The sequence below is a fragment of the Periplaneta americana genome, chromosome 13, assembly GCF_040183065.1.
Source record: "Periplaneta americana isolate PAMFEO1 chromosome 13, P.americana_PAMFEO1_priV1, whole genome shotgun sequence".
Classification (NCBI taxonomy): domain Eukaryota; kingdom Metazoa; phylum Arthropoda; class Insecta; order Blattodea; family Blattidae; genus Periplaneta; species Periplaneta americana.
In genome coordinates, this window is record NC_091129.1 from 113,397,800 (window position 1) to 113,424,228 (window position 26,429).

The following is a 26,429-nucleotide window of genomic DNA, read 5'->3' on the forward strand; positions in this document are numbered from 1 at the left end:
ATACAATTAATAATATAATAATAATAATAATAATAATAATAATAATAATAATAATAATAATAATGAGCATCCCAAATTAAATGAAGCACGATCACTTAAAATAACATTTAAAATAAATCTAATTTGTATCCTAATCCTTCGAACTAAAACCCACGAGTAAGATATGTTCATACATTCACAAGTACCTTCCAGCACTACACTCATTTCGCTTTCAACTCACTCACTGCACTGAAACTGCGACATTTTTCACTAATACTGTCCTGATTTCACTAACACTTCAAAATATTTCGCTGTTTTGCACTGCCACTATAAACTATAAAACTTCACTGACACAAACATACTTCACTGATACAACACTTCAAATAACAAAACTTCAATTACACCCTTAAGTAGTGTGTATAATATACTACCGTCTATTAATGAAGTCCATAAGCCTATTTTTAAATACATTTTTGATTATTGGTAAAGCCTTTAGTAAGTCTGCAGGTAAAGCATTCCAGTCCCTGGTAGTACGATTGAGAAAAGAAAGCTTTCCAGTGTCCGTCCTCTGTCTCCTTTCCCTCAATTTATATGAGTGGTCGTTCCTTGAAGAGTAATTTTGCGGCTGCAACCTACTTTTTACGGGGAAACAGATGGCGACACTGACTAAACAAAAGATCGACCATGCGATAAATTGATTGTAATAAATCAAGTTGCAAAAATTATCGCGATGTATGACTGTGATTGATTGCAATTCAAAATGTCATTATTCTTCATTGGTTGAAAATAGAATGACGTCATATAAACGAAATTGTCGCAATTGATATCATGAGATGACCTATCCGCGTAGCGAATGGATTTGTCTAGGAAGCTCAGATCATTCATTCATTCATTCATAGTATTCTGCTTAAGGGCAGGTCTTTCACTGCAAACCCAGCATTCTCCAATCTTTCCTATTTTCCGTCCTTTTCTTAGTCTGCGCGTATGATCCATGTATCGTAATGCGGTATATCATCTGATTTCTTCTGTCCCAAACTTTTCTTTCGTTCACGAAACTCAGATCGTAGAGTAGTATTTGTTAAGACTACTTCACGAATAAAATGAGAATGAAAATAATATTATATGCATAATAGTACGTTTATAAATAACATTAATAACGTGTAATTGTCATAGGAGTTATGAAAGTGTAGTCAGGCATCGCGATATTGTTTGTGACAATGCAATAGGTGAAGTTCGATTACTGTAGTGATGCCAATTGAGGATAGTGTAACGATACAAATTGCACGTTGTCCGCTTTTCTCTTTTTATCACAACTGTTAACAGTACTTTTCGTAATCTCAAATCATGTATTTATTTGACACTTGGAATACATAACCTTGCTAATAAAATGAAAAATTATCTGTCCTACATGTTTGTTTCGATTGCTATCTATTAATCGATTCTTGCTCAGCGATTTACGGCAAAAAACAGAGTTGGCCACACTGAGAAAACAAATGCACGTCTAGATGATAAAACTAAAACGATTAAAAAAAAGCGGTGTATAGCTGTTATTGCTTGAAATTCAAGATTTCTGTACTGTTTATTGGTACAAAGTAGGATAATGTCACATAAGTGAAATAATCAAAATTAAATTTTTATCCGATATATATTTTTTTAAATTCACGATATTCAGTTGGTTAAAATACTGTATTCGTTACTGAAAATGGAGTAACTAGGCCTGTTTATCGAACAACATACTCTTTTCCATGGTAACCGCTTTGTTGTTGTTTTTAACGAAAATCCATACAAGACAGAGTGAATTCGGATACATTCTGGAAAGTATGACGAGATGAAAAATCTCGTCTTTGCCTGGGGTTGAAGCTAGACTCTCCTAGTTTTATTCTCTTAATAATTGATTTCAAATTTTGAGCCTTTGCACTTCTTGATGGTCTTTTCCTTTCTAGATATCCATCATACCTGTACGCGCTGTTTATTCCGTGTGTCTATCTAGATGAGCTTTCAGAATTTTAATTACAAGCGTATAACGACAAAGTGTGAAGCCAGTATGGCAGCAGCTTTCCCCATTTTCCCGCCACTTCGTCTCTTTGAAGTCCTGAATAAAAGCCGTTTTCCAAGATCACTTGCTTGTGAAGGTGATGGATCACGTTTCACAACACACGGCTGGAGAAATAGTTTTGTATGACCTGACCTTGACTTTTAGTGAAGTCCAGACTGGAAAACCCTATAGCCGACTGAGATCATGCTTTTCCCGAGTTCAGCAAGCGCTCCAACTTGGATATTTTTCGCTAATTAATTTTCTTCCTAGTCCTCTTTCTCTTACACATGTTCTTCTCCTTCACCGTCGTGGAAAGGATTAGGCTCTGAAACCTTCTCCGAAAATAAAATTGATTATTCCAATATTCTGGTGTCCACATCCATTCATCCATCTAATTGGTTTTTAATATGACGCATGTGGGTATCTCAACGACATTGAACATGCAATGCCCATTATTTCTGGTATGTATCTGTTACTTACAGTTTATTGATCTTATGAAACTTTTATCTTACATTTATATTTGAAGAGTATGAAAGGGGAATGTCATGTTTTACACTTTCAGTGTTTTAACCTTTACTAGTCTGTACAATAACGAATGTATAGAAATAGCTACAGAGTGTTTCAATGGGATATCCCACTTCTTAAATAGGTCTATTGTTTGACTAAATAACAAAACGTTAAAGTAACCAAGTGTAAACGAGAGGTTATCTCTGGGAAAACAACTTACGTTTACAATATATGCTGAAAGTGTCCTTCTCCTGGAGACACATTCTTGCTCGTTTTACCATTTTGTCAGATACACGCTTCAACATCAGCCCTGAGCGTAAAGAGAAAGTGAAAGGAAGCAAAGAAATCTCCACCCATGTTCTTTTCGTTTACACCGCCATAGATACAAACGCACAGTAAGACTGCATTAGTGGTGGATTTTAGACGACCTGCGAGAGCCGAAAGTTCGTAAAAGCCTGATGCCTGTCTTATACAATCAGTCACTGAGAAATGCTTACCTTTCTGTCTACTCGTATCCGATCGAAACATTACTGTCTCAGCCGGGGAAGTTGGAGTGGGGAGTTAAGGAGTAGTCTGCATTGCAGTGACTCGATATTATTTATTTCGGCTGTGATGTTTGTCCGAAGGTCTTGGATGGTTCGTTGTCTGTTTCTGTAAACTCTTTTCTTGAGATAGCTCCACAGAAAATGTTGACTTCAAAAATGGTGACCTTGGAGACCATAAATCATTAGAGAAAACACGATTCTTGAAGAACTTGCTGATGTGTGGCACGGATTCACTAGAGGTGTGACATGTGCCAATCTGTTGAAAATATCCCTGTGTAAGTTCGATGTCGTCCTGCTGTTCCACGAAGTCTCTGAAAATGTTCTTACACACATCATTATTTACAGTTTCTTCAGAGAAAATTTGTCCAATGATCATGTGGTCGGATATTGCACACCACACTCTCAACTCTTTTTTTCGGATGAAGTGGTGTCTCGTGGTAGGCATGAGAATTTTCTGACGCCCATTTCTTTGTGTTTTGAGAATTGACATAACCTGAGAGATGAATGGTTATGTGACAACTATGAACATTATAACGATGTATCGAAAGCAATCTGCCATCTGCCGGAATCCACTGAAACTCCTGTTTTCGCACATCTTTTCAGTGTATCTATTTAAAAACCATTCTCGCAGAGTTATAGCTAATAAAAAAGTCGGATGTCCCACTGAAACATCTCTACATATTTACTTATAACCTTATGTATTGAGAACATATCAACGTAATATCAAACTGTTTAATACAGTTAAACTTTAGTTGTAGCAGTATCGTTGGATCTAAAGAAATGATATCACAATAAACGAGTGTCACTATAATAAAAAATTAAAAAAAGAAACATTCATAGTATTACATATTTTGTACAGTACTTTACAATAATTTCTAATTTTATGCACGGTAATAAAAGAGAGAGAACATGAAAAAGTTAACAAGTTTATGAGTTATGAGGGAAACGCTTCATCACTGCACACTGAACTGCCAACATTTTGAATTTTGAAAAAAATATATAACTATTTTTTTTTAAATCGTAAAAATATTTTTTTCATATAGCAGAAGGACAATATTTTACACATACTAATTTTTATTATTATACAAGATACAGTAATGGAGGAAGAAAAATGTTGAATATTTCAAAAAATCTTACTGCTGTAAGCTGTATCTAACCCCTTAAAATATTAAAATACTGCACCGTACTCATCTTTTATGAAAGAACGAGTCAAAGTCAGAATAGAAGAAGAAATGTCATAGGGAAATGGAATAGGGAGAGGAGTACGACAAGGATGCCTTTTATCACCTACCCTCTTAAACATTTACTTGTAGGGTTTAGTGAAGAGCTGTTTTCAGAACATGAGAGGGATGACAGTAGAAGGAAGAACTTACCACTTGTCCCTCTGCCCCTGTTGGCAAATAAGTGTAACTAAATTTCCTGTAGGTACTGAAATCTCCGTCAGGGGATACCTATGTTCCGGCACCAGAGCGATAGAAACTGTGGTTATAGAATGCATCCTGACAATTTACATCACGTTCTGTACTTACCAAACGATACGTTTCCGGACACGTGTTCCTTATGAAAGTTATTCATAATTATCTCTGTTATCCCTAAAAGTCTGTAACGAAGTCACAGAATCACATGATAGAACCACAATCTAGTATATATACAGTCACGAAGCTCAATACGTAGTAAATACGCATCCATAGGTAGTTGCTAACCACTAGGATCGCTAGTATCGCCTCATTATAGACAATGCGAAATAGTACCGGCACTGTCTATTGTTCCTAGCACCCTCACAACTCAAGCTTCGTGACTGTATATAGGCTACTAGACTGTGGTAGAACTATTTCGATGCGCCACTATAGAGCTTCTTTCGCGACCTCTTAGGTAACGTTATAACACGACAGACGTCATTCCATCGGCATTAAACATCCATTGCAAATGAAATGTTAATTAACATGCAATGCAAAAGATTAAGACTTAAAAACGAATGCGCTCTATGTATTTCAAAGTTCTGTGGTTTAATTTTTACCAATAATTACTGATAGGCTTATAGCTATTGGTCGTCTTACGTACGTTGCCTAGTACCAATTCTTACGTACTTACGTGCAGTATCTTTATGCAAATCTGTGGTATTTTTAAGTTTAACGATTTTTGTAGGCCATTAACTTTGTCCTTCAAATACAAGTACATCTGCTTCCTGCATTTCCTCCAACTATATAAACTTAAAATACTTTTACGGAAGTATAAATTGCAACGTAATCACCAGGGAAAGGATTTATATGTAAATACATATTTACTTATAAAGCTAATATAATTTATATTTTGCATTATCTTTATGTTTCACAATGTGTAGGGTTGAAAAATCCTACTTTTATTTTCCATATTTTTCCATATTTTAGAGTTTAGTATATATTTTCGTTAATTTCCATATATTTTCCATATTTCATATAAAACAGTCCATATTATATTAGGTTTAACAATAAAACAAAACAAAATTCCATTAACTTTTAAAAATACATTTCAACAATAGAGATTTAAACACATGTTCAGTAATCCCTTTAACATCAGAGTTATTTGAAAATTAGCAGTCCTATCAACAATGGGAAAGTAAGTTACAAAACTGTATTAATTTAATTTAAAATTTTTAACAGACTTCAGTTGTGCAGCTCAACAGTTAAATGCCAGTCAGAGTACACATAGGTTCAGTTTTGTAAATCATACTATAAAGACGGTAAATATGCCAAAAGTACGTCATTCAGTCAATTTAAAATCAAAACTAACAAGTTACATTTCAGAATTTAAAGAAGATGGTTTATCAACTGACAATAAAATATTATTTTGTAATTTGTGTCAGTGTGCAGTATCATCTACACAAAAGTTCCTGGTGCAACAACACATTACAACTAGTAAACATCAGGCCAACAAACAACTAAATTCCAAGCAGAGACAATTGTTTTTAACACAACCAACAACATCGAATGTAAGATCTGAGTTTAACATCGACCTGTGCCGTTCTCTCATCTCTGCTGATATTCCTCTCTACAAACTAAAGAATAAGGTCTTCAGGGAATTCCTTGAAAAATATACTCAACATACAATCCCGGATGAGTCAACACTTAGGAAGACGTATGCTCCATCCATCTACGATGAGACAATACAGAAGATAAGAGATGAAATTAAAGATAGTTCAATTTGGGTTTCCATTGATGAGACTCCCGACAAAGAAGGTAGACTTGTTGGTAATGTAGTTATCGGTTTGTTAAGTGAACAATATTCTGAACGAATTCTTTTACATTGTGATGTTCTAGAAAAGTGCAATAACAAAACTATAGTTAAACTGTTCAACGAAGCTATGGGTATCCTGTGGCCAAAGGGTATTATGTACGATAATGTGTTATTCTTTATTAGCGATGCTGCCCCTTATATGGTCAAAGCTGGACAAGCATTATCTGTTGTATATCCTAAATTGACTCATTTTACTTGTGTGGCGCATGCATTTCATCGTGTGGCAGAAGTGGTCAGAGACAATTTCCCTAAAGTAGATTTGTTGATTTCATCAGTGAAAAAAGTATTTCTCAAAGCTCCCAGTAGAGTTAACGTGTTGAAAGAAATGTACCCTGAAATTCCATTGCCACCAAAGCCAATTTTAACTAGATGGGGTACATGGCTAGAAGCAGTTGAATATTATGCCGAACATATAGACTCTATTAACAATGTTCTCCTTGCATTGGACTCTGAAGATGCAGTCTCAATTGATACTGCGAAAACAGTTACCTGTGACATAAGTGTGAAGAATGACTTAGCTCACATTCAGCATACATTTTCATGCATCATAAAAACGCTCAAAAGTCTCCAAAATAGGCACCTTTCACTATCTGAAAGTTTTGAAATTATAAATAGTACTGTGGAACAACTGAATCGTGGTAGAGGTAAAGTTGCAGATGCAGTAAGAGCTAAGGTGGACACTGTACTTTCAAAAAACCCTGGATATGAAGAACTACAAAAGGTTGTTGCTGTGATGAGTGGTGAATCAACAGTGAAGATTAACTTGGACTTATCCCCAGCAGACATTGTGAAATTGAATTATGTACCAGTTACTTCTTGTGACATCGAACGCTCTTTTAGTCAGTATAAATCTATCCTCAGAGACAATAGAAGAAGATTCACTTTTCAGCACTTGAAAGAAATGTTTGTAACCTATTGTTATGGTAACAGACAATAAAAATTGTGTTTTGTTGAAACTACATTGGAAGATAAGGTACGTCCATTATATTTTTTGTTTAGTTTGATTAAAATGTACCAATATTTAACGTACATAGTCATTTTTTTATAATTTTAAGTCCATATTTAATTCCATATTTTGGTAAAAATCCATATTTAATTCCATATTTTGGTAAAAATAACTACATATATATTTACATATTTCATATATTTTTAGTCCATATAAATCCGTTCCCTGGTAATCACTAAAGGTCGAATTTTATGTAGTGTCACACAGTGAAATATATACGTATATATGTAGCGGGTGAAACCGATATTACTGTATAGATTTAAGGAGACAGATTATCGTCGTTGTTCCTGCAATAACTCCTATGTGATATATTTATCGATTTTCAGATTTTTGCTCAATTAAATAACTTAAATAGTGATACAGCAAATAATAAAATCTCCTATATGTAATTATATTTCTGTCTTTCTTTTTTTTTTTATTTATTTTATTTTATTTTATTATTTTTTTTTCGAACATGTAAAAATTCACAGTCTCCTATGTACGGCTGCCATAGGATGAATAAGTGTGGTTTTTCTTTCTACTGAAAACTTTTATATTTTGCACATAGGAGTTATTGCAGGAATAAAGATGATATATTTAAAAAGGTCATGGTTAATTTTACTTTTTGGTGGAAAAATCTGGTATGATATATATATAATAATAATAATAATAATAATAATAATAATAATAATAATTCAAATAATGGACTTAAATTAATAAAAAAAATTGTTTGACATAAATTGCCTATCAACGTAAATAAAACCATAATTATTCCATTCTCATTATCTACCTTCTACATCTACGTTAAGTATTAAATTACATAACTCTGATTGTTGTCTTATATAATGTAAATGTTCGATTTATTAAGGAGTCCTCTGAAGTTAAATATTTAGGCATAATTTTCGACAGTCATTTAAAATGAAATCAACACATTATTTACCTTTGTAATAAATTACGTAAATAATATATTATTTTGTTTTATTGAGGAATTACTTATCAATAAGTTTATTACGCACAATATACTTAACTTTATTTCAGTCGGTAATTATGTATGGAATTATAGGATGGGGTAGCTTATTTAAAACCAATTGTATCCACTTTATTTATTACAGAAGAAAATAATTAAAATATGTCTTCATAAACCTATTGATTTTCCATCTTAAAAATTGTTTTTAGACTTTAATATTCTTAGAATAACACAAATTTGTTATATTGTATTAATAAAATTCATAGTAAAAATCGAAATAATTTTGAATTGTATTTTCATAGTTACGAAACAAAAGGTATGAATTATTTAAGATTGTTTTTAATCAAAATGCAACATTGCTACAGTATTTAATCATAGGCCCAAGAATATTAACAAATTTATATTTAAATATCCTAATCTTGTCAATTCTAATAGTTCTAGTATTAAATTTAAAAAGTTATGTATGGATTTTATAAATAATGAAAAATTGTAAATTTAGATTTATATGTTCTTATTGAGTAGTAGACATAAGACAAATTGTATTATATACTTAATTTAAATTCAGGAATCCGCCCCTGAGCACGAGTTCTACTCTTTCAGGAGTGAGCTAAAGTTTTATCTGTTTATATTATATTTTATATTACAATTATTATTAAAATAAATACAAATTGAGGTTCTAAGGTTTTCAGGGGGAAAAAATTAGAGAATTAGACTGAAAGTCTGCGTAGATGACCAACAGCGCATCGCCGCCTCACATACGAATATACCGATACACATGAACTCATCTGAATAGCAGCATTTCGTCTAGCAACCCTACTGCAGTAGTAGGGTTGCTAGACTTCTTAATGGCAGGAAATAACACTACTTGTTAATATTTTTATTCAGTTTGCAAGAAAACCGACCTTGTTTATTGAAAAACTGTAAAGGGATCAATTATTTCTTATCAGTTCCTTTAATGATAAGAGTAAAAATCAGAATCGTATGGATAATCTACTTATTGAGTAAAGCAGTGTTAACATTTAAGGAAATTGTTTTTCTGAGAAAAGTAACCCTATTCATTTGGGACTAATATGGTATTATTATTTTTTTTTTACTCTATCCAAGGAATAAGCTGTTAAAATCTGCAGAGTTGTATTACTTCTACCTGTATAGGTACTTACAGGGCAGGGCATGTATCATCCCTAAGCACTACAGTCCATTTGTTGTATTCTTCCTTACGTTTTTCTCTGTTAACTATCTGTACAAACTGAGTTGCTTTTATTATATTCCAATCTTTAGATGTGTATTTTGCTTTCTTTTTTCTAATATGGTATTATTTTCATATTATTTAGTGTCGATTTTGTTATGCTATTATTTTTTTGTAATAGGCTGTGTTAGTATCCTGTTCTTTAACTTTTTCTTAAATTTTCCAAATCCAAATTCTAGTAATGACTCTATTGGAACACAATCTGTCCAGTAGTTAGACCAGCGGTCCTCCGTTCTGAAGATCAGACTTCACATTCCGATTGGTCCCAAGCGGAATTTGTTATGGACAAGGATTGCTTGGTCTCTCTGCTCTTGCACAATATCACAGATCCTTCTACCAGAGCCATTTAATTCTGAACTGTACAGTATTTAATCTTATAAATGGAAGCTGAAAAAGTCTGATATCCTGACAGTGAAGTTTTTCAATTATCTCAGCATAAGCTGTAGGTCGTGCTGTCATTAGAAGTGGGCGGTATGTCTGGGATAATGTGAGCGTGTTGTTATCCCATTGAGTCATGACGTAACAATTTGAGTGGTTATTTATCTTCCCAAGGCACAGAAACATATTACCCGGGAATTTCCTGTGTAGTCTTGAGTAAAATCTTAAAAACCTCAGTCATTACAATTATTGACGTCAAGGTGCGGACATCTCGGTTTTATTCATCTGCATCTCCTGCATTTGTTGTATCGTGATATTGCTGCTTTAATTCTAACGTAAGGTAAGCTTATTGTTTTTAAATTTGGTTCGGTTTCTTCTTTGCTAACATCTCAAAAAGTATGGTCGATGAAGATTGCTAGTTTGGCAATAAGGAGAAACCAATTTGTATTTGTAATGCAGATTGTGGTAGTGTAATAGGCAAAAGTGGTGGTTAGGGAGCTGATTTTGATGACCTAGGCAAAAGTGCAAGTCTCACATTTTTTTCTTTAGTAGTACTACTGAATTAATTTTTTTAATCTTAAGCTCGGGAGGGGGAGGCAATTGCCCTACCGTGCTTCCCCTAAACGACGCCTCTGCGTTAATGGTACTAAAACGAAATAGAGAATGGCAAGAATTACATCTGAAAGGAATGGTGATATAGCATTTGTTTATTAACTATATCGAGTAAAAATGTTAACTTTCAGTGTACATTATAAATCCAGGCTCTACTTATGGGTCACAGTTTACAAGTTCATTGTCTGCTACGAACTACGTAGTAATATATTATTTGAGGAGCATAGTATCAAAGTTAGACAACTCCATTTTTTGCGATTTCGAGATATTGATTGTTTAATTGTGCGCTTTAGAATCAAAATATAGACAACTCCACTGTGGCTTGGTTTCAAGTTGGGACAATTCCTTCAATAGCCAATGAGAAGCCCTCATTCGTACCACCTTTTCCCATCACGCATCGCGAATCCAACATGGCTGATTGTTTATATAATCGGTTTCTGGATGAATAAGTAGGCCCTACTGTTTTACGTAAATTTGCTTTGAAACCGAGTTAGAAGTGACTTAGATTGAAAAGTAGACAATTTCACTTTAAATATGGCTTCGTTTGGTTTCGAAAACAGACAACTCCACTTTAAATATGGCTTCATTTGGTTTTAAAAACAGACAGCTTCATGACTTAGTTTCAGTGATGGACAACTCCACTTTTTAAACGTAAATTTCGACCTGAATATTAATTTTAATTACATTTTGAGACTGAAAAAATATTTCTATGACCCATGAGAATGTTAAAAAAAAAATGTGCGTATAACGATGACATTGGTTTCCAAGGATCTAGTTTTTCGCCTCTCCTATAAAAAAAGCAAAAGTGGAGTTGTCCAACTTTGATACCAAGCTTCTCATCTTTATGAATGAGTAATGCAGCATGATAAAGACGGTCAAACACAGTGCCATACACAGGTTTAGCTGGTGAGAAGTCAAGATCACGGAGAACTATGTTGAGAACATGTGTTACAAGAGAGTGTTGAAAGGTTAATCGAATGCAGGTTTCGAGCAATTTTTGGAGAATGTTTTTTTTATGTCTGTAGTTCGTACTGGTAACTGTATTCTGTAGTTTGCATTGGTAACTACGATGCGTTCAACTATTTTCTCTGGAATGCACTGCCAGCTTGTAAGAACGATACACCTTTCTGTTCCGCCTTGTAGAACTAGACTTGACTCAGCGTGGACACGCGAAAATTAACTTTAAGAACTGCACTTGATCTGCGGAGAAATTACTTGAACGCACCGTATACTGTATAATAGTACATTATGCAACGAGCCTATAATGAAGGTAATTAAGAAGTGAGTATGGATATTTATGAAACGAGCGCAAGCGAGTTTCATAATTTTCATACGAGCTTCTTAATTACCATTATAGGCGAGTTTCATACGACTTTTTATGCTCGACCATATTTCTAATTTGATATTATTAATTTTATTGTATCTGACCTGGAGCAATGTTCCGTATGTTGTGAGATGTGCGCAGACGCGAAAGTATTGATTTTTTCCGAGGAACAGATGTCGACATTGACCTTGCTAGGCCATAAGAACCTACAGAGATAACATTGAAATTAAATTAGACATTGAAAAACGAGATGACAAATTGAATTTATTTGAATATTATTTACAATTAACGCTAATTATTATAGTAACATAACATAACCTTCTGCGACAGTATTGGATTTCCAGCCTCCGTGACTTTTCGCTAATTCTCTTTCGATTGCATATCCGAGAATAATCGATACTTGCGGTTTTATAACGGTAGAAAGCTGACCTGTCATTGGCTGAACAGTTGTAACCTGAGTCGTCATTGGCTGAAAGACCTGACCTTTAATGAGTAGGTGTACTTTCATGACATGCATTAAAGGTCTGCTACCAGGTGTATAATTACTACATTTCGGCATGGTCGAGCATAAACTATATTATGCACTTAAACTTTCCTTTGTATCACTTTCAACAGGATTTTCGACCTGGAAGTTTTCTTATTATTAATAATTTAGCTGTGTCAAACATGAAGCATTAACAACCTGACTAACTGTTACTGTCTCTTCTGTTGCAGAGGGGCGTGTGGAGGTGTCTCGGGAAAACAAATACCTGAGTACCCTGGCACCAGGAAAAGTATTTGGCGAACTTGCTATCCTATATAACTGCAAACGAACTGCCACCATCAAGGGTAAGTGAAATAACGCTTCATAAAGAGGTATGAAGTAAATGCAGTTTATTCATTATTTTGTGAACGTGCGGCAGTGTCTTGCAGTGTATCGTGCAAATGAAGAGTCCACTGCAAGAATGATGGATGTCACTTTTTTGTCGAAAATGAACCAAGACTGTCAGTGCATAGCTTAAGACATGTAGAATGTACATAGAGAGTTACATGGCATTAACACTGATAGTCATTGTCCAGTAATGATCGGAAAATCACAGTTAAGCTTTGAGCGCTAAGCATTTCAAACTTTCAATCGCTTCTCCTGTAAAATGTATTCCAAATGACATCCATCATTCTTGCAGTGGACTCTTCATATAATAACACCAATATAATGTTCACAAACTGTAAGCCATTGATATATGCGTCTGGTTGTGTGAAAAAAGTGTTATGGTAGTAACGTAATGGCTGAGGTCAATCAATAGGATTACCAGATGATATATCTGGGACCGAGACATGTCAAACTAAAAATTAGAATGACATTATATTGGCTTATTACTAGACATCGGAAGTTAAGGCACTAACAAATGGTATTTTAGGCTCCTAAAAAGGCTCTAAAAACAACAAAAATAGAGCACTAAAAGGCATTGAAATTATTTTCTACGGTTTTAGTAAATGGCGCTTGGCCCACTATGGTTCTGAACCCTTCATTTCTTAGGGGAATTTTCCGGGCGTTGTCAAATGTAATCAAGAGTTTCTTCTGTTAGCACTGTACGTCGCCTTCTTCTCTACTTATCTTGAACACTTCTCGTTTCCCGAAATTTATAAAATAATTTATGAATTGTATCAGGACTTTGAACTCGATCACCTGGGAATTTCTCTTGAAATAATCTCCTGACAACACGAGCGGATTCTGTACGGGCATACGAATCGTAAATAAACACCCGGTGTGGAATTGAATAATAATTACGCCTATTATTTGGCATTTATTCTTAGGATACTGTACACGTGTAATTGATTGCACTGTTCAGACAACACTAACTGTGTTGCGTGAGTCAGATCGAAAACAGTTAACTCCGCCCGGCCGTAAGCGTTGCCTTATCAGCTGCAGCAGTTCCCGACCGGGTTGGTAAAGTCAGTCGCTGCTGCTGTGAAAAATGCGGTAAACTGAGTCCCTGCCCTAAAGGTGTGTGGGTAAACTGAGCCTCTAAAAAAAAGTGTATAAAGGTGTATATAGTCTCCTGAGTTTTGAGACATTTGTTGTTTTATTTTTTTTTAAGTTCAGTATAATTTATACACTTAAAAAAGATCACTGAAATGAGGAAAAATGTTGAAAAACTCTGCAGTTACAATTAGGGCACAGACAGGAACCATGATGATCTCTAGATGTATATAATCTATAATTTTGTTAAAGGGGTGATCTGATTAACAATATTAAAGTGATTCTACTAAACTTATTTTTTGAAGTGAGGCTTTCTTCTAGAGATATGAAATCCATTAGGACAAAACGTGGAAATAGGTTGTCTAATTTATTTAACAACTGTTACACCGAATAAAGAAAAAAAAATGTCACGTATACTGTGTTCTAAGACTTTATGTTCAAAAACGGAACGTTTAGCGTGAGTTTAAAGATTTGCACCGTATGCGGAACAAAACTTAAATATTCCATACTGCTCCGAGTAAAACCATGCGTATGTGTGGCTACGCAGTACACATTAAAGCAATTATTTTATTGTTCCGATGTTATGGCGGGGGTTATGAACACTGGAGCGCAATTGTTCTGTAGTAGGATAATTTTATTACAGATAACATCTGATTCGGAATTTGCGTGTGGGATTAACAAGCCCATGGCTTTTAGTGCGGAATTAGCCGCGCCGAGTAATGTTAGCCGGTTCAAAATACCGTACTCCCAAATCTAACAATAGAGAATTGAGTCACAAGGACTTTTAAGCCACGCGTCGACTTGAAAGAAAACCGTTAACACTCAGTACCAAAGCAAAAATATTGAATGCATGAATGATATCTAAAATGGGTGAGATCATAGCTTGTGCAGTACGTAAAAATACTACATTTTAATGTACATAAATCCGAGCTCTACATTGGTTTTTAAAAGTATAATCGAGATGTGATTTATTGCCGAAAGTTATGTTGAATGTTTCCCGAATGGTAAGGTGGTCTGTATTGTAGGTCATTCCATTGTAACGGTTGTGACATGTACTATAATTTACGAAAGAAAATGTGGTGAATCTTTCTTATGTCCCAGCCACTATAGGAGCTTGATAAAATACCTTGAAAATGTCTTGGATTTATAGTATTGATTGGTAGAAATTGATGTGATCATTGGGAGAGCTGTAAGCCCACCCCACCCTACCCTCCCTAAATACGTACCTTACTTATATACGAAAATCATCGTGCGTGAACGAAGAATACCGCCATATTTCTTTAATGTAACAGTGGGTTTCAGTAGTGCCAACACAGTAGTAATACTGCACACCTTATCAAACCTAACCTAACCTACGATGATTTAAGACGGCGCTTATTCCGTCGGATCCCGGCCAACTAGTCACTCATAACGAGTGCACCTCAGCACATGTGTGGATTTCAGTCCTATGTTCATAGACATATATGACGTAGTGCAGAGGGCTGCCACTAGAGGGAACCCAAGAGTTGGAACTTAAACTGAGACGATTCTGTCCGACACCGGGATGGGTATCCGGTGTGGCGTAGTGGATAAAGCATCAGCACGTAGAGCTGAAAACCCGGGTTCAAATCCCGGTGCCGGAGAGAATTTTTCTCCGTTCCATTACTCTTTCATCGTATGATGACGCAGAATATCTGCATGGAAATATCATATGTACTTCGGTACATTAAAATAATATATACTAACCTAATCTGTCACATAATATTACACACCTGTAGTAACATTCCTCACACTTATTATCATTTCGTTTTCATGTACTGCCGGTTCTGCCAATCGTGTCGGTTTCCATCTAGTGGAAATGGATCGTACTAATACTACTAATATGAAGAAGAAGCAATGGCGACATTCATAATAATTACATTTTACATGTTTCGTGATATAAAATGTGTTAATGTAGTAATAATTCTATATGTATGGTACAATAAGATTTTAAATGTGTTGTGGTTGTGATAAAAGTATTAAAAATTGGTTTATAGCGCAACATTGGCAGTGATAAAAATGTGCAATATTCGTTTAGTGGCCGGTGGATACTCTACATTGACCGAAAATATTTTTTTAATAGAAGAAACCGTGTGTTCAAATTTGTTAAACATTTATTTCTATAATGTTTACAGAAGTACTTTAAAATCTCTTAAAAAAGCATTGTAATACCCTATGCAGGTCTCCTGTAGATCCTACAAAATATGTTTTTATTTTTTGTGACTGTTGTGATCATTTCATAACATAAAGTTCTCACAAAAGTTCTTTAAGACGACACTCAGTTATCAACACACATCGGCTCCAGACGTCAGCGAACAGCAGCAGATTCACATTATGACTACTGATGATAGGACAGCTGTGGTCCAGAAACATGTCTAGTCAACATAATATAAATTTTTAAAAAGTGTTTTAATACTGTTACAGTTATTTTATGTATGTTTTAATTACCTATGAGAAAACACTGTTGTAATATGATTATAATTTAACATGTCTATCGTAATATCGACTTACTTTTTTTCCTGACACATTAGATAACAATGGTTAAGAGTTCTGTGTATGGAATACTTTTTTAAATGTATGTGATGGTTGTGACCGCTTTGTGACATTGTGTGGACTTTTTAATCATAGGCCTATATAATGTTATCTGTATATACTATATCACTTTATATAATTTACATACGGTAGATTATTAATTCTTTTGTATGGCGATTGTAACATTGACGCCTATTAACTGTGATAAAACAATGTTATTAATACATTTAGCATAAAAACTGGAGATCAAATGACGAACATATAATTCCCTCCAATATTAAACAATAAAAAATGGATGGCTGCCTTCAAAACAAAATAATTGTGAGTTGTACAACACAGTTTACTAACTACAATGATTATAAATTCAGGATATTTAATTTTATCCACTTTTTTATTTAAAAATCTGAAATATAGAACACACAGGATCAATATTCTCATAATATAAGACTCCATTAATATCTTGGAATAAGATTCGATTCATTTAATAATGTAAGAAATTTGTCGTAACAATGTGTAGTTTTATATTACTTGCGTGATCCCTCTCTATTCACGGGCGTGAACCGTGGCAACTATGCCTGTTGATCAACTCACTATAAGCTGCGCGGCAATTCTTTAAGTAACTTGTCCATCAGAGTGAGGCAATAATAATAACTAGGTAGGCCTACCATATCTTGTGATGAAATAACATGGACGATTTCGGTGGGTATTGGGTAATTCGTGAAATAAATTATCATATTACGTTTGATATAAAACTTTTCGTTATTATTATTATTATTATTATTATTATTATTATTATTATTATTATTATTATTATTATGTTTTTTATTTACACATGTCACTTAATCAGGATCGCCAGACTATAAACTAAGCGTGATTAGGCCTACTACACTGTTCACACGATTTGTTCGAAAGTCGGTGAGTATTTTCGTGTACGCAAAAAGACCCTCTCACTGTCCACATTAGATGTAGGGAACCACAGTTCCTGCAAACAATTCACACCACATTATAGCCCTCTACTAGTACCCTCAAAAACCTCTTCGGGTCCGGTGCATAACATATTTAAGCAAAGATTGAAGATTGCTGTTAAAAAAAAAAAAAAAAAAAAAAAAAAAAAAGCAAGTGGAAAATTTCACGCGTATCGCTTTTACCAAAATAATATGGTCCCTAATAATGGCATTACAATTAGGATTGTCACTTTTGTAATTTTCGAATCCCTTCTAGGTGGAATTATCGAAGTCAAAGAAAGGGTTTTTGAAGAAGGCTTAACTTTAGGTATGAAATTATTGACAAAAAGTTAATGTTGATAAACATTACAAGCTAATCTTCCTCATATCATAGGTTAAATAAAACGTACAGTAATTTTCTCCTTTCTATTATTGAATGTAAACAAAATGTATGTTCGTATCTCTTGCCTGATAGAATAGCTAGATAGAAATATATACTCGTATATTTGCTCATAACTATAAATTTTATGCCCTACTTGTATTTTGTGCAGACTGTACAGTGTATATTCCAGTATTGTTCATTTTAAATTTATTATTATTTTTCTTCTTGGAGAGCAGTCATATAAACTGAAGACAGTTCTAAGAACAGTCGACTTTACACAGAATTTCTGCTTTCATAACATCAGTGCAGCGAAATACTAAGTGTTCAAGTAGATAGTTGCGCTATTGTTAAGTCACATTATAAAAAAGATTGTATTTAATAACTAACCGTACCCGTGCGCTCCGCTGCACCTGTTAGAAATGAATATAAAGTAATTGCATAATTAAAATAGGACGTTTGATCAAGGGAACATTCGTGTTTGATGAAATGAATGTGCACATAAACATTATTTTAGGAAATACAGGAAACGAATATTCAGAATAGCCTATCAAGTTTTCTGTGCATAAGAAACTATTTTAATCTTACCTGTTCCCGATTCACTCAGACGTTACTGTAATAACATTATAGCATTATGTCCATCTAGAGAAACTACACTTTCCAATGGTGAAATAATAATTAATTATATAAATCGGTTAATTTAGCTTCCGATATTACTTAATACAAACACAGAAACATTCTCTGTAGGCTATGTTTAATAGATTTTGATTGTTGTTGTCCAAGGTCCCTTACAGACGAAGTCATTTGTTAGATGGCAATTATTTTAATTTTAAAACTTATTTATCTCATTAAATATCACTCCTATCAAAATTTTTCAAAGAATAAAACTTATCGGAATCATTTTTAAAGAAACTTTTGTTATGTAAAATTTTTCACAAAAGTCAATAATAAGCGAGATATTTCGATTTATTTAATTCAGGCCCCCTTATAACCCCCCTTTTAAATAACGTATTTTGAATGCCATATAGCCTAAAATATAAGTTACAGCGAACTTAATTTATATTCCAATTTTCATCGAAATCCGTTCAGCCATTATCACGTGAAAAGATAACAAACATCCAGACAGACAGACAGACATACAAACAAAAATTTCAAAAAAGTGATTTTCGGTTTCAGGATGGTTAATTATACATGTTAACACCAATTATTTTTGGAAAATCGAAAATTACCAGAAAAATTTTGGCTACAGATTTATTATTAGTATAGATAGTAATATAATTGCTAATATTATGTGTAAATAATTCGATATTCCCTGACTTCCAGGTGTCCGGAGTTGCATTATTCCGGACTCTGGATAAATATTTAGATTTCCGAATTATACGGGTGAATTCCGGACGGGTTACAATATTCAAACTCTCGCGATATGACCAAAGATGTTAAAGCGAGTATAAATAACAGCGAGGGAGAAAAATATATATATATTCAAACATCTCATTGGCGTCATTTTGATGTGTGAATCGTTTCGACTGTAAGTTGCATTGTTGTTTCGAGACAAGGCCTCATGGAATGAGTAAGCAGTTATGAAGTAATTATCGAGAAGGCTCCCTTCATCTTTTAAAATTAAAAATGTGCTCACAATAACAATCACGAACGTTTCACGCAATTATATGGATTCGATTAATCCTCACTTTTTGTCTCCTATATTTTCCTTAGGTAATCTTGGATTCGTCTCGCTGTCATCAGTTCCACCGAAGCTAAATAACCACACAGTTGATACGGCATTGTTAAATGGCCGATAAAAAAGAACACTTAGGCTTAATGCTCTAGTTCTAGTTCTTTGAGCTAAATAAGTTTTCTGTGACCATTAAAAAGAAATGGCTGCTAATATTCGCTAGTTTTAATATTATCCTTTAATGTTTCGTTTAAAAGTGTACAGGCAGATACTGAAATGTAATTTGGTTGCAGCGGCCACTCACTGCAAGCTTTGGGCCATCGAGCGACAATGCTTCCAGACAATAATGATGCGCACCGGCCTCATCCGCCAGGCGGAATACACGGACTTCCTCAAGAGGTGAGTGTTATAGCAGGCGTAGACAATTTTATTCTTGCTAGAAGCAGTTGCAGTGGCATGCCATACAGCCCTTTAAAAATGGCGTCATTCTTACAGCATGCATTTCCGTAATGTATGTTGACATATTTTAATCAGAACTTTCACTTCGATCCTCGGTACCCACCCACTGAAATGATATTGTGGTTGGATACAAAACCTGGGGATGACTGTTTTGTCGGGGTTCTCCCGTCTTTCTCAATGTTACAACTATCATTTCATCAACACTCCATTTTGCCCTGCTCTTCTCTTCATTTAATAAAGAAAATATGGTTTAAAGGTAAGATGTACGAGCTTCGATGACGCCGAGTGAATATGATCAGGCAGTTAACTGCTTCTGTGTGAAAGATTCGCGACTGTACCTCAGTGCCAGAGGAGATGTTCAGTGGGCGATATCCGCTTGCATTTCGGAGGTATAATCCTAGTGCTGAACGGGGGACATATTGCGTCTGCCTTTATTAGCATTGTGCCAGTCAGGATCGCCTAAATGGCGTCTCACTGGCGTTCGAGGATGATCTGTGTTATATGGTGACTGTTATGAACCTGAGTCATCTCACCCTATTTCCTCTACATCCTGAGGTTTGTTGCATAGTGGGCCTTCTTGTACATTCCATATCCAGAAGAACTTTCGTACACACACACACACACACACACACATAAAGTTGTTTTATGTCTCTACCGATGACTGACGGTTGAGTTTGAAGTAGCTTATCTTGGTCGTGGGCGTCAGAATACTAAAAAGCAAAACAAAATAGTTGCCTTCATTCCAATGTTCTGGTCACTACATGGCTGAGTGTAAGGTGAAAGTTTAGTCATACCTTTCCTCACAGATTAATACAACCTTTTGATACTTTCTTCCCCCTCACCACGAACTGTGACGTTGCGCAAAGGCAGAGATATAATGGGAGTTCTATAGGCCTACATATAGAACTTCGCCGTTTTCACCTCAAATTGAAGCGCAGTAATACATTTCTCCCTATTGTTACCTGAACTTAGTGGTTTTTCAAATGGCTCTTTCAGGTGTCGCATTTTTTTTCATATTTTTCCCAGGATTACTTTTATTCCCATTGCGCTTTGGCTGTTTCCGGGTCAGGTCTCCCCAACTTTCTTCCTTCAAAACGTTCTGTCTAATGCTGCTGTTTTTCAGTTATTTATACAAAGAAGAGAAACTGTGTCCTTCTTAATTTACAAGTTTAAAATCGAGGTAGTTTAAAGAGCTAATGTACTGGTAACATCTAATTAATGTCTCCGAAATTTCAGTTTCTTTTTAAACTTCACATTTTTTTTTTTAATTTACACATAAAGATAGCAATTTTCATACCTTTTGGTTGGACCAAGTGATGCAAATAATATTCATTGATAAGATACACACAGTGTGAAAAATTACGTTTCATTGTGAACTCTTTTTAATACAGATGCGCCGCAGGAATTTACATAGCTATCAGGAAATCCATAAACCCAAACAATCTGAAAACCACTGACCTAATTTGATTTTGGTATAAATTTTCACCATATTCCCTTCAACCCAACCACTTACCTGTTTTTCTTGTGCTGCCCAATTCATACTTGATTATTATTTTAAATTATTCTCGTTGCTAGTTTTTTGCCGAAACTGCAGCCCCTTCCTTTAAGACAAAGTAAATTCTGTAAATTTTAATAATAGAAATGAAGACGAAAAGCATATAAAGTATTAATTTAGATTTATAGTTATTAGGCTATATTTATAATAAATAAGATGCAATCAAAACACAAAGCTCTATGATCATTATTGCCGGTAAAAACTAAAAACATGTATAGGCCTATCTTCTTTAGAGTGCCAAATATAATTCAGCATTGTATATGAGACCATTGAGGAGGAAAATAAAAAACATTTTAAGCTAATTATATTACAGAGGGCTACTGGTTAGTTCTGTTGGTAGAGCAACTGACTAGAGACTAGAAGATCCTTGGTTCAATCCCGGGTGGTTGTGGTGTAGTGTAAAACAGTCTCTACTTTTTAGTCACGTGGGTTGGACCCTTAGGTCCTGGCGTCGACGAACAGCAGTAACAAGAATCAATAGTCAGTAGATAGATGTTTTATTCTGGTATAAATGTTACAATTTTAAGTGGACTTGCCTGAAGCAAGATCCAGAGAGGAATCACACACAGGATACAATGTCCCTCCTCTTTTATAATATTGGGTCAGGATGTGATATAACCTTTCGATCCTTTAGTTACTTCTTTGAGAAATAAAATGTTTTCTCAAGGGGCGACAGTCTGGAGGGGAATTAGGTATGCTTAGGGTTGTGTGAAAGGCTATGCCACCCCCTCTCACCACTTATGTACCGTGAAGCAAAACGGATATTTCCTGCAAGAAAATGCATTTTAAGGGTTCCTTTAGCTGCGTGCAAGAAGAGTCCATCTTACTTCCTAATTTTACATGATACATTATACTAGCTTAGTACATCACTTGACATGGTTAGATTTTACAAATACGTTCTTATGTTGTTACCTTGCATTTACATATGGTACAGACACATTTCATCACATGGTGACGGGATTTTTCTCGTTGCCAGAACTTTCAAAAAGGCCCTAGATTTACTGAGCCTTCTATCAAATTGAGTGACGGGTATTTTCCGGAGGTAAAATTGAAGCTTGGTGCCGACGGCACTACCTCATTCTAATGCCGAGGTCAAGAATGCATGGAGCCCTACCTCCATGCCCCCTAAGCGCCTTCATGGCGTATATAGCGAAAAGCTTTTACTTTACATTTGCATAGAATATAACGAAACATTTATGGGACATGTTTTACAGTTACATGATTTTAACTTTATTTTTTGTATTGGCGGTACTGATCATCTGTAGGAGAGAAGTTGATTGGCAGTAGATTAAGAGCTCAGGTTCAAGCTCTGATGAAAGCAGGATTTTCCAGTACGTCTTAATTCTCAGAAAGCCCTAGGGTTCACTGAGCTTTATATAAAAACTGAGTACCGGTACTATACTGAAGGTAAAAGGTGACTGGCGCATGGTGCCGACCACACCTTCTTCTACTGCCGAGGTCAAAAAAAAAGCGTGAGAGCCCTTTCCCAGCTTCCTCTGTCTCTCCGTGGCATATACAAGGACACCATAAATGCATCTATAACATAGGGATAAGGAAGCTTGGTAACTCATTTGACAGAGCAACTCGCTATGGACTGAAGGTTCCGGGTTCAGACCTCTGTTGGTTATGGGTTCTGCTCAACCTCCTGTCAAATTAAGTTTCGGTTCTTTCCCCAGAAGTAAAAAGGCAACCGGAAAGCATGGAGCTTTACTTCCATCCCTCTTGTGTCTCCCTGACTTCTAAAGAGGATACATTTATCTTTTACACACGAATAATCTAATTTTGAAGCCTCTTCAGTAAGACATAATTTCAGATGTTGATAATCTCTGTCACGTGTTGAATCGTGGCTGTCAATTGTGTTAAAAGATTGCTGACGTTACTGTAACAGAATTAATGATAATAATTAGGGAGCGGATTTTTATGTGCTAACAAATTTAAATATATATATTTTTTATGTGCTAAAAAGTACGAAAATATTTGCTAAAAATAAAAAAATATATATATATTTTTTTAAATATGACGAAAATACCTTACATATTTAAAGAGAGGAATGTCACAAACACCTACACCATCAATTTCACCTACAGGCACACCATCCAATACTTGAGCAACTTTACACATTTTTTTTTATATCCACTGTTTTGTCGTGAATGCACACGTGAAGCAGCGGCAATGTGCTTGTTTCCAGACAAATGTTGGGCTACCTGAAAGCTGTGATCTGCACTTACTGATTTACCGCATGGTTGGCAAAATAACACTTTTCCGTCGGTAGTAAAAATGTTTTTAAATTCGTCTACATATTGCTGTAGACGCGATCTTAAACTCGATTTGATTTTAGGCATCTTAAGAGGCTAATATACACATGTCTTAACGTAAAAAAATGTTTCTAGCTACTGACTGACAATGTCGAAGAAAAGCTTCCTATAGCGACGCCACCACCTGTACACTACGCAGCTTATGCGTTTGGCCCGATAACGGGAAATCACAACAAGATGTATTTCCTCACTTCATAGGCATGAATGAGAGGCGAGAGATTTGTTTAAATGAAATAATGTTTATACCCGAGCTCTTATCCGTTGTATTTCACAAACAAAGCGCGGAATGAAATCATCTTCAGCAACAATAAACATTCCTAATTATGTGTTGCAAAATCTCTCCTTCTTGTCCATGTTAATTTATTCTCATATAATAACACTGATATGCTACCTAGCAGTTCTCAGAACTTGAGGCGATACTATTACAAAAATGGATCATGGATACACCACACAGCCCATAGAAACACTAAGGAACGAAGAATTCTTAAAAAGTTAACGTATTTTTGAGTGATATAATTGATTTAGTTTTAAAATATTTAAAAGTTCTTGTAAAAAATTATGTAAGTAAAAACCTCCAAGATTTATGTGTTTATAATAGATTTCCAGAAAATATGTATTTACATAATTTTTTTGTGAAAATATGTGTTTTTATGTGAAATAAAATTCTTGTTTTAAACTTGAAACTTGACATTCGGAATTTTTAACTTTGTTAATTGTGTTTTATCACACGCAAGAAAAATATTTATTTACATAAGAATCCGCTCCTTAATAATAATAATGCTTAATGTTTCATACATAATAATATACATGTCAATACAGTTGTTATTACCTATTATGAAATTGTCCTCTTTATACGCAATGAAAGTGTGTGAAGTTAGAACTCCATGCTTTCGTAATCTTGGCACTAGAATGAGGTGTTGTGGTCGGCTCCATGCTCTAACCACATTTTTCCTCAGAAAAATACCCGATACTCATTGTCAATTTGACAGAAGTCTAAATGGTCCTCGAAGCGGCTCTGAAAGTTTTGCCAACGAATACAATCTCGTCACTCTCAGGAACTGATTGCTTGGTGTGAAATGACCCTTTGCTTCTCAAACAGTTCTTCGTTGTTTGTCAGAGTTGCCCAAATTATCAGCTTACCAAAGTAGCTCCTGCATTTGTTTGCAAAGCTGTAATTCTTCATAATCAGTCGGTTGCTTACTTATTTACTTACAGATGGCTTTTAAGGAACCTGGAGGTTTATTTCCGCCCTTACATAAGTCCGCCATCGTTCCCTGTCCCGAGCAAGATTAATCCAGTCCCTAACATTAATATTATTACCCCATATATATCTCGGCCTTCCCGAAAGTCTTTTTCCCTCAGGTCTTTCAACTAACACTCTATATCCATTTCTGGACTCACTCATATGTGCTACGTGTTCTGCCCATCTCAAACGTCTGGATTTAATGTTCCCAATTATGTTAGGTGAAGAATACAATGCCTGCAGTTCTGCGTTGTGTAACATTTTCCATTCTCTTGTAACTTTATCCCTCGTAGCCCCAAATATTTTTCTAAGCACCTTATTCTCGAACATTCTTAACCTCTGTTTCTCTCTCAAAGTGAGAGTCCAAGTTTCACAAACATATACACAGAACAATTGGTAATTCATTCATTAATAGTGTTCTGCCCAAGGGCAGGTCTTTCACTGCAAACCTAGCATTCCCCAATCTTTCCTATTTTCTACCTTCCTCTTTGTCTCCGCATATGATCCATATATCTTAATATCGTCTATCATCTGATATCTTCTTCTGCTTCGAACTCTTCTCCCGTTTACCATTCCTTCCAGTGCATCCTTCGGTATGCAGTTTCTTCTTAACCAGTGACCCAACCAATTCCTTTTCTTCTTTCTGATCAGTTTCAGCATTATTCTTTCTTCACCTACTCTTTCCAATACAGCTTAATTTCTTATTCTGTCTGTCCACTTCGCATGTTCCATTCTTCTCCATATCCACATTTCAAATGGTTCTATTCGCTTCCCTTCACTTCGTCGTAATGTCCATGTTTCTGCCCCATACAATGCCACACTCCATACAGAGCACTTCACTAGTCTCTTCCTTAATTATTTTTCCGATATAACTGTTTTATAAATTCTAACTTCAGTTTTTTTGAGAGCAGATTGGATGACAAAAGCTTCTCAACCGAATAATAACAGGCATTTCCCATGTTTATTCTGCGTTTAACTTCCTCCCGAGTGTCATTTATATTTGTTACTATTGATAATGTTTTATGAGTATATAAAAATTGCACTTAGATATAGGAGAAATACTATACTATAAATCACCCAAGAAAAAAATCTAATGTCAACAAACATGCCAGTACTTAATGTATAACTCCCCCGAAATACTGAACTTGATCTGCTCTATTATAATAGCGCGCGAATTAGCATGTGCATGCTGTGTAAGGTCTGATTAACTACATTTTAATGTTATGTATGTTAAATACCGATACTATAATAAATTATTACTTCATAGTTTTACTGCATGCGACGAGTACTGTTCAAAGTAAATCCACCTAATATTGCAGTTAATAATAAATTTGGTGATTTTATTAGTGAAAACGGATTTCTAGACTTTAGAATTTGTGTAAAAATAGTTCTTACTATAGTTAATCTTTGATTTCTTGTCTTTACTTCCTTAACATCCAGCAGATTAACTAGAACTACTTTTGTGCATTAATTAACTCATCATTAGTCAATATTATAGCAT

The 26,429-nt window shown here is 34.9% G+C and overlaps 1 protein-coding gene across 6 annotated transcripts in view; it reads left to right on the plus strand.

The window, feature by feature from the left end:
• Window positions 1-26,429, plus strand: part of for (cGMP-dependent protein kinase for) — a 599,950-nt gene that overhangs the window by 553,440 nt on the left and 20,081 nt on the right. For all 6 annotated transcript variants that reach the window (XM_069843871.1, XM_069843872.1, XM_069843875.1 and 3 more), the window contains 2 exons: window positions 12,566-12,679; window positions 19,650-19,755. In XM_069843871.1, the coding sequence (XP_069699972.1) occupies window positions 12,566-12,679; window positions 19,650-19,755 (220 nt within the window). The remainder of the gene's footprint in view (window positions 1-12,565; window positions 12,680-19,649; window positions 19,756-26,429) is intronic.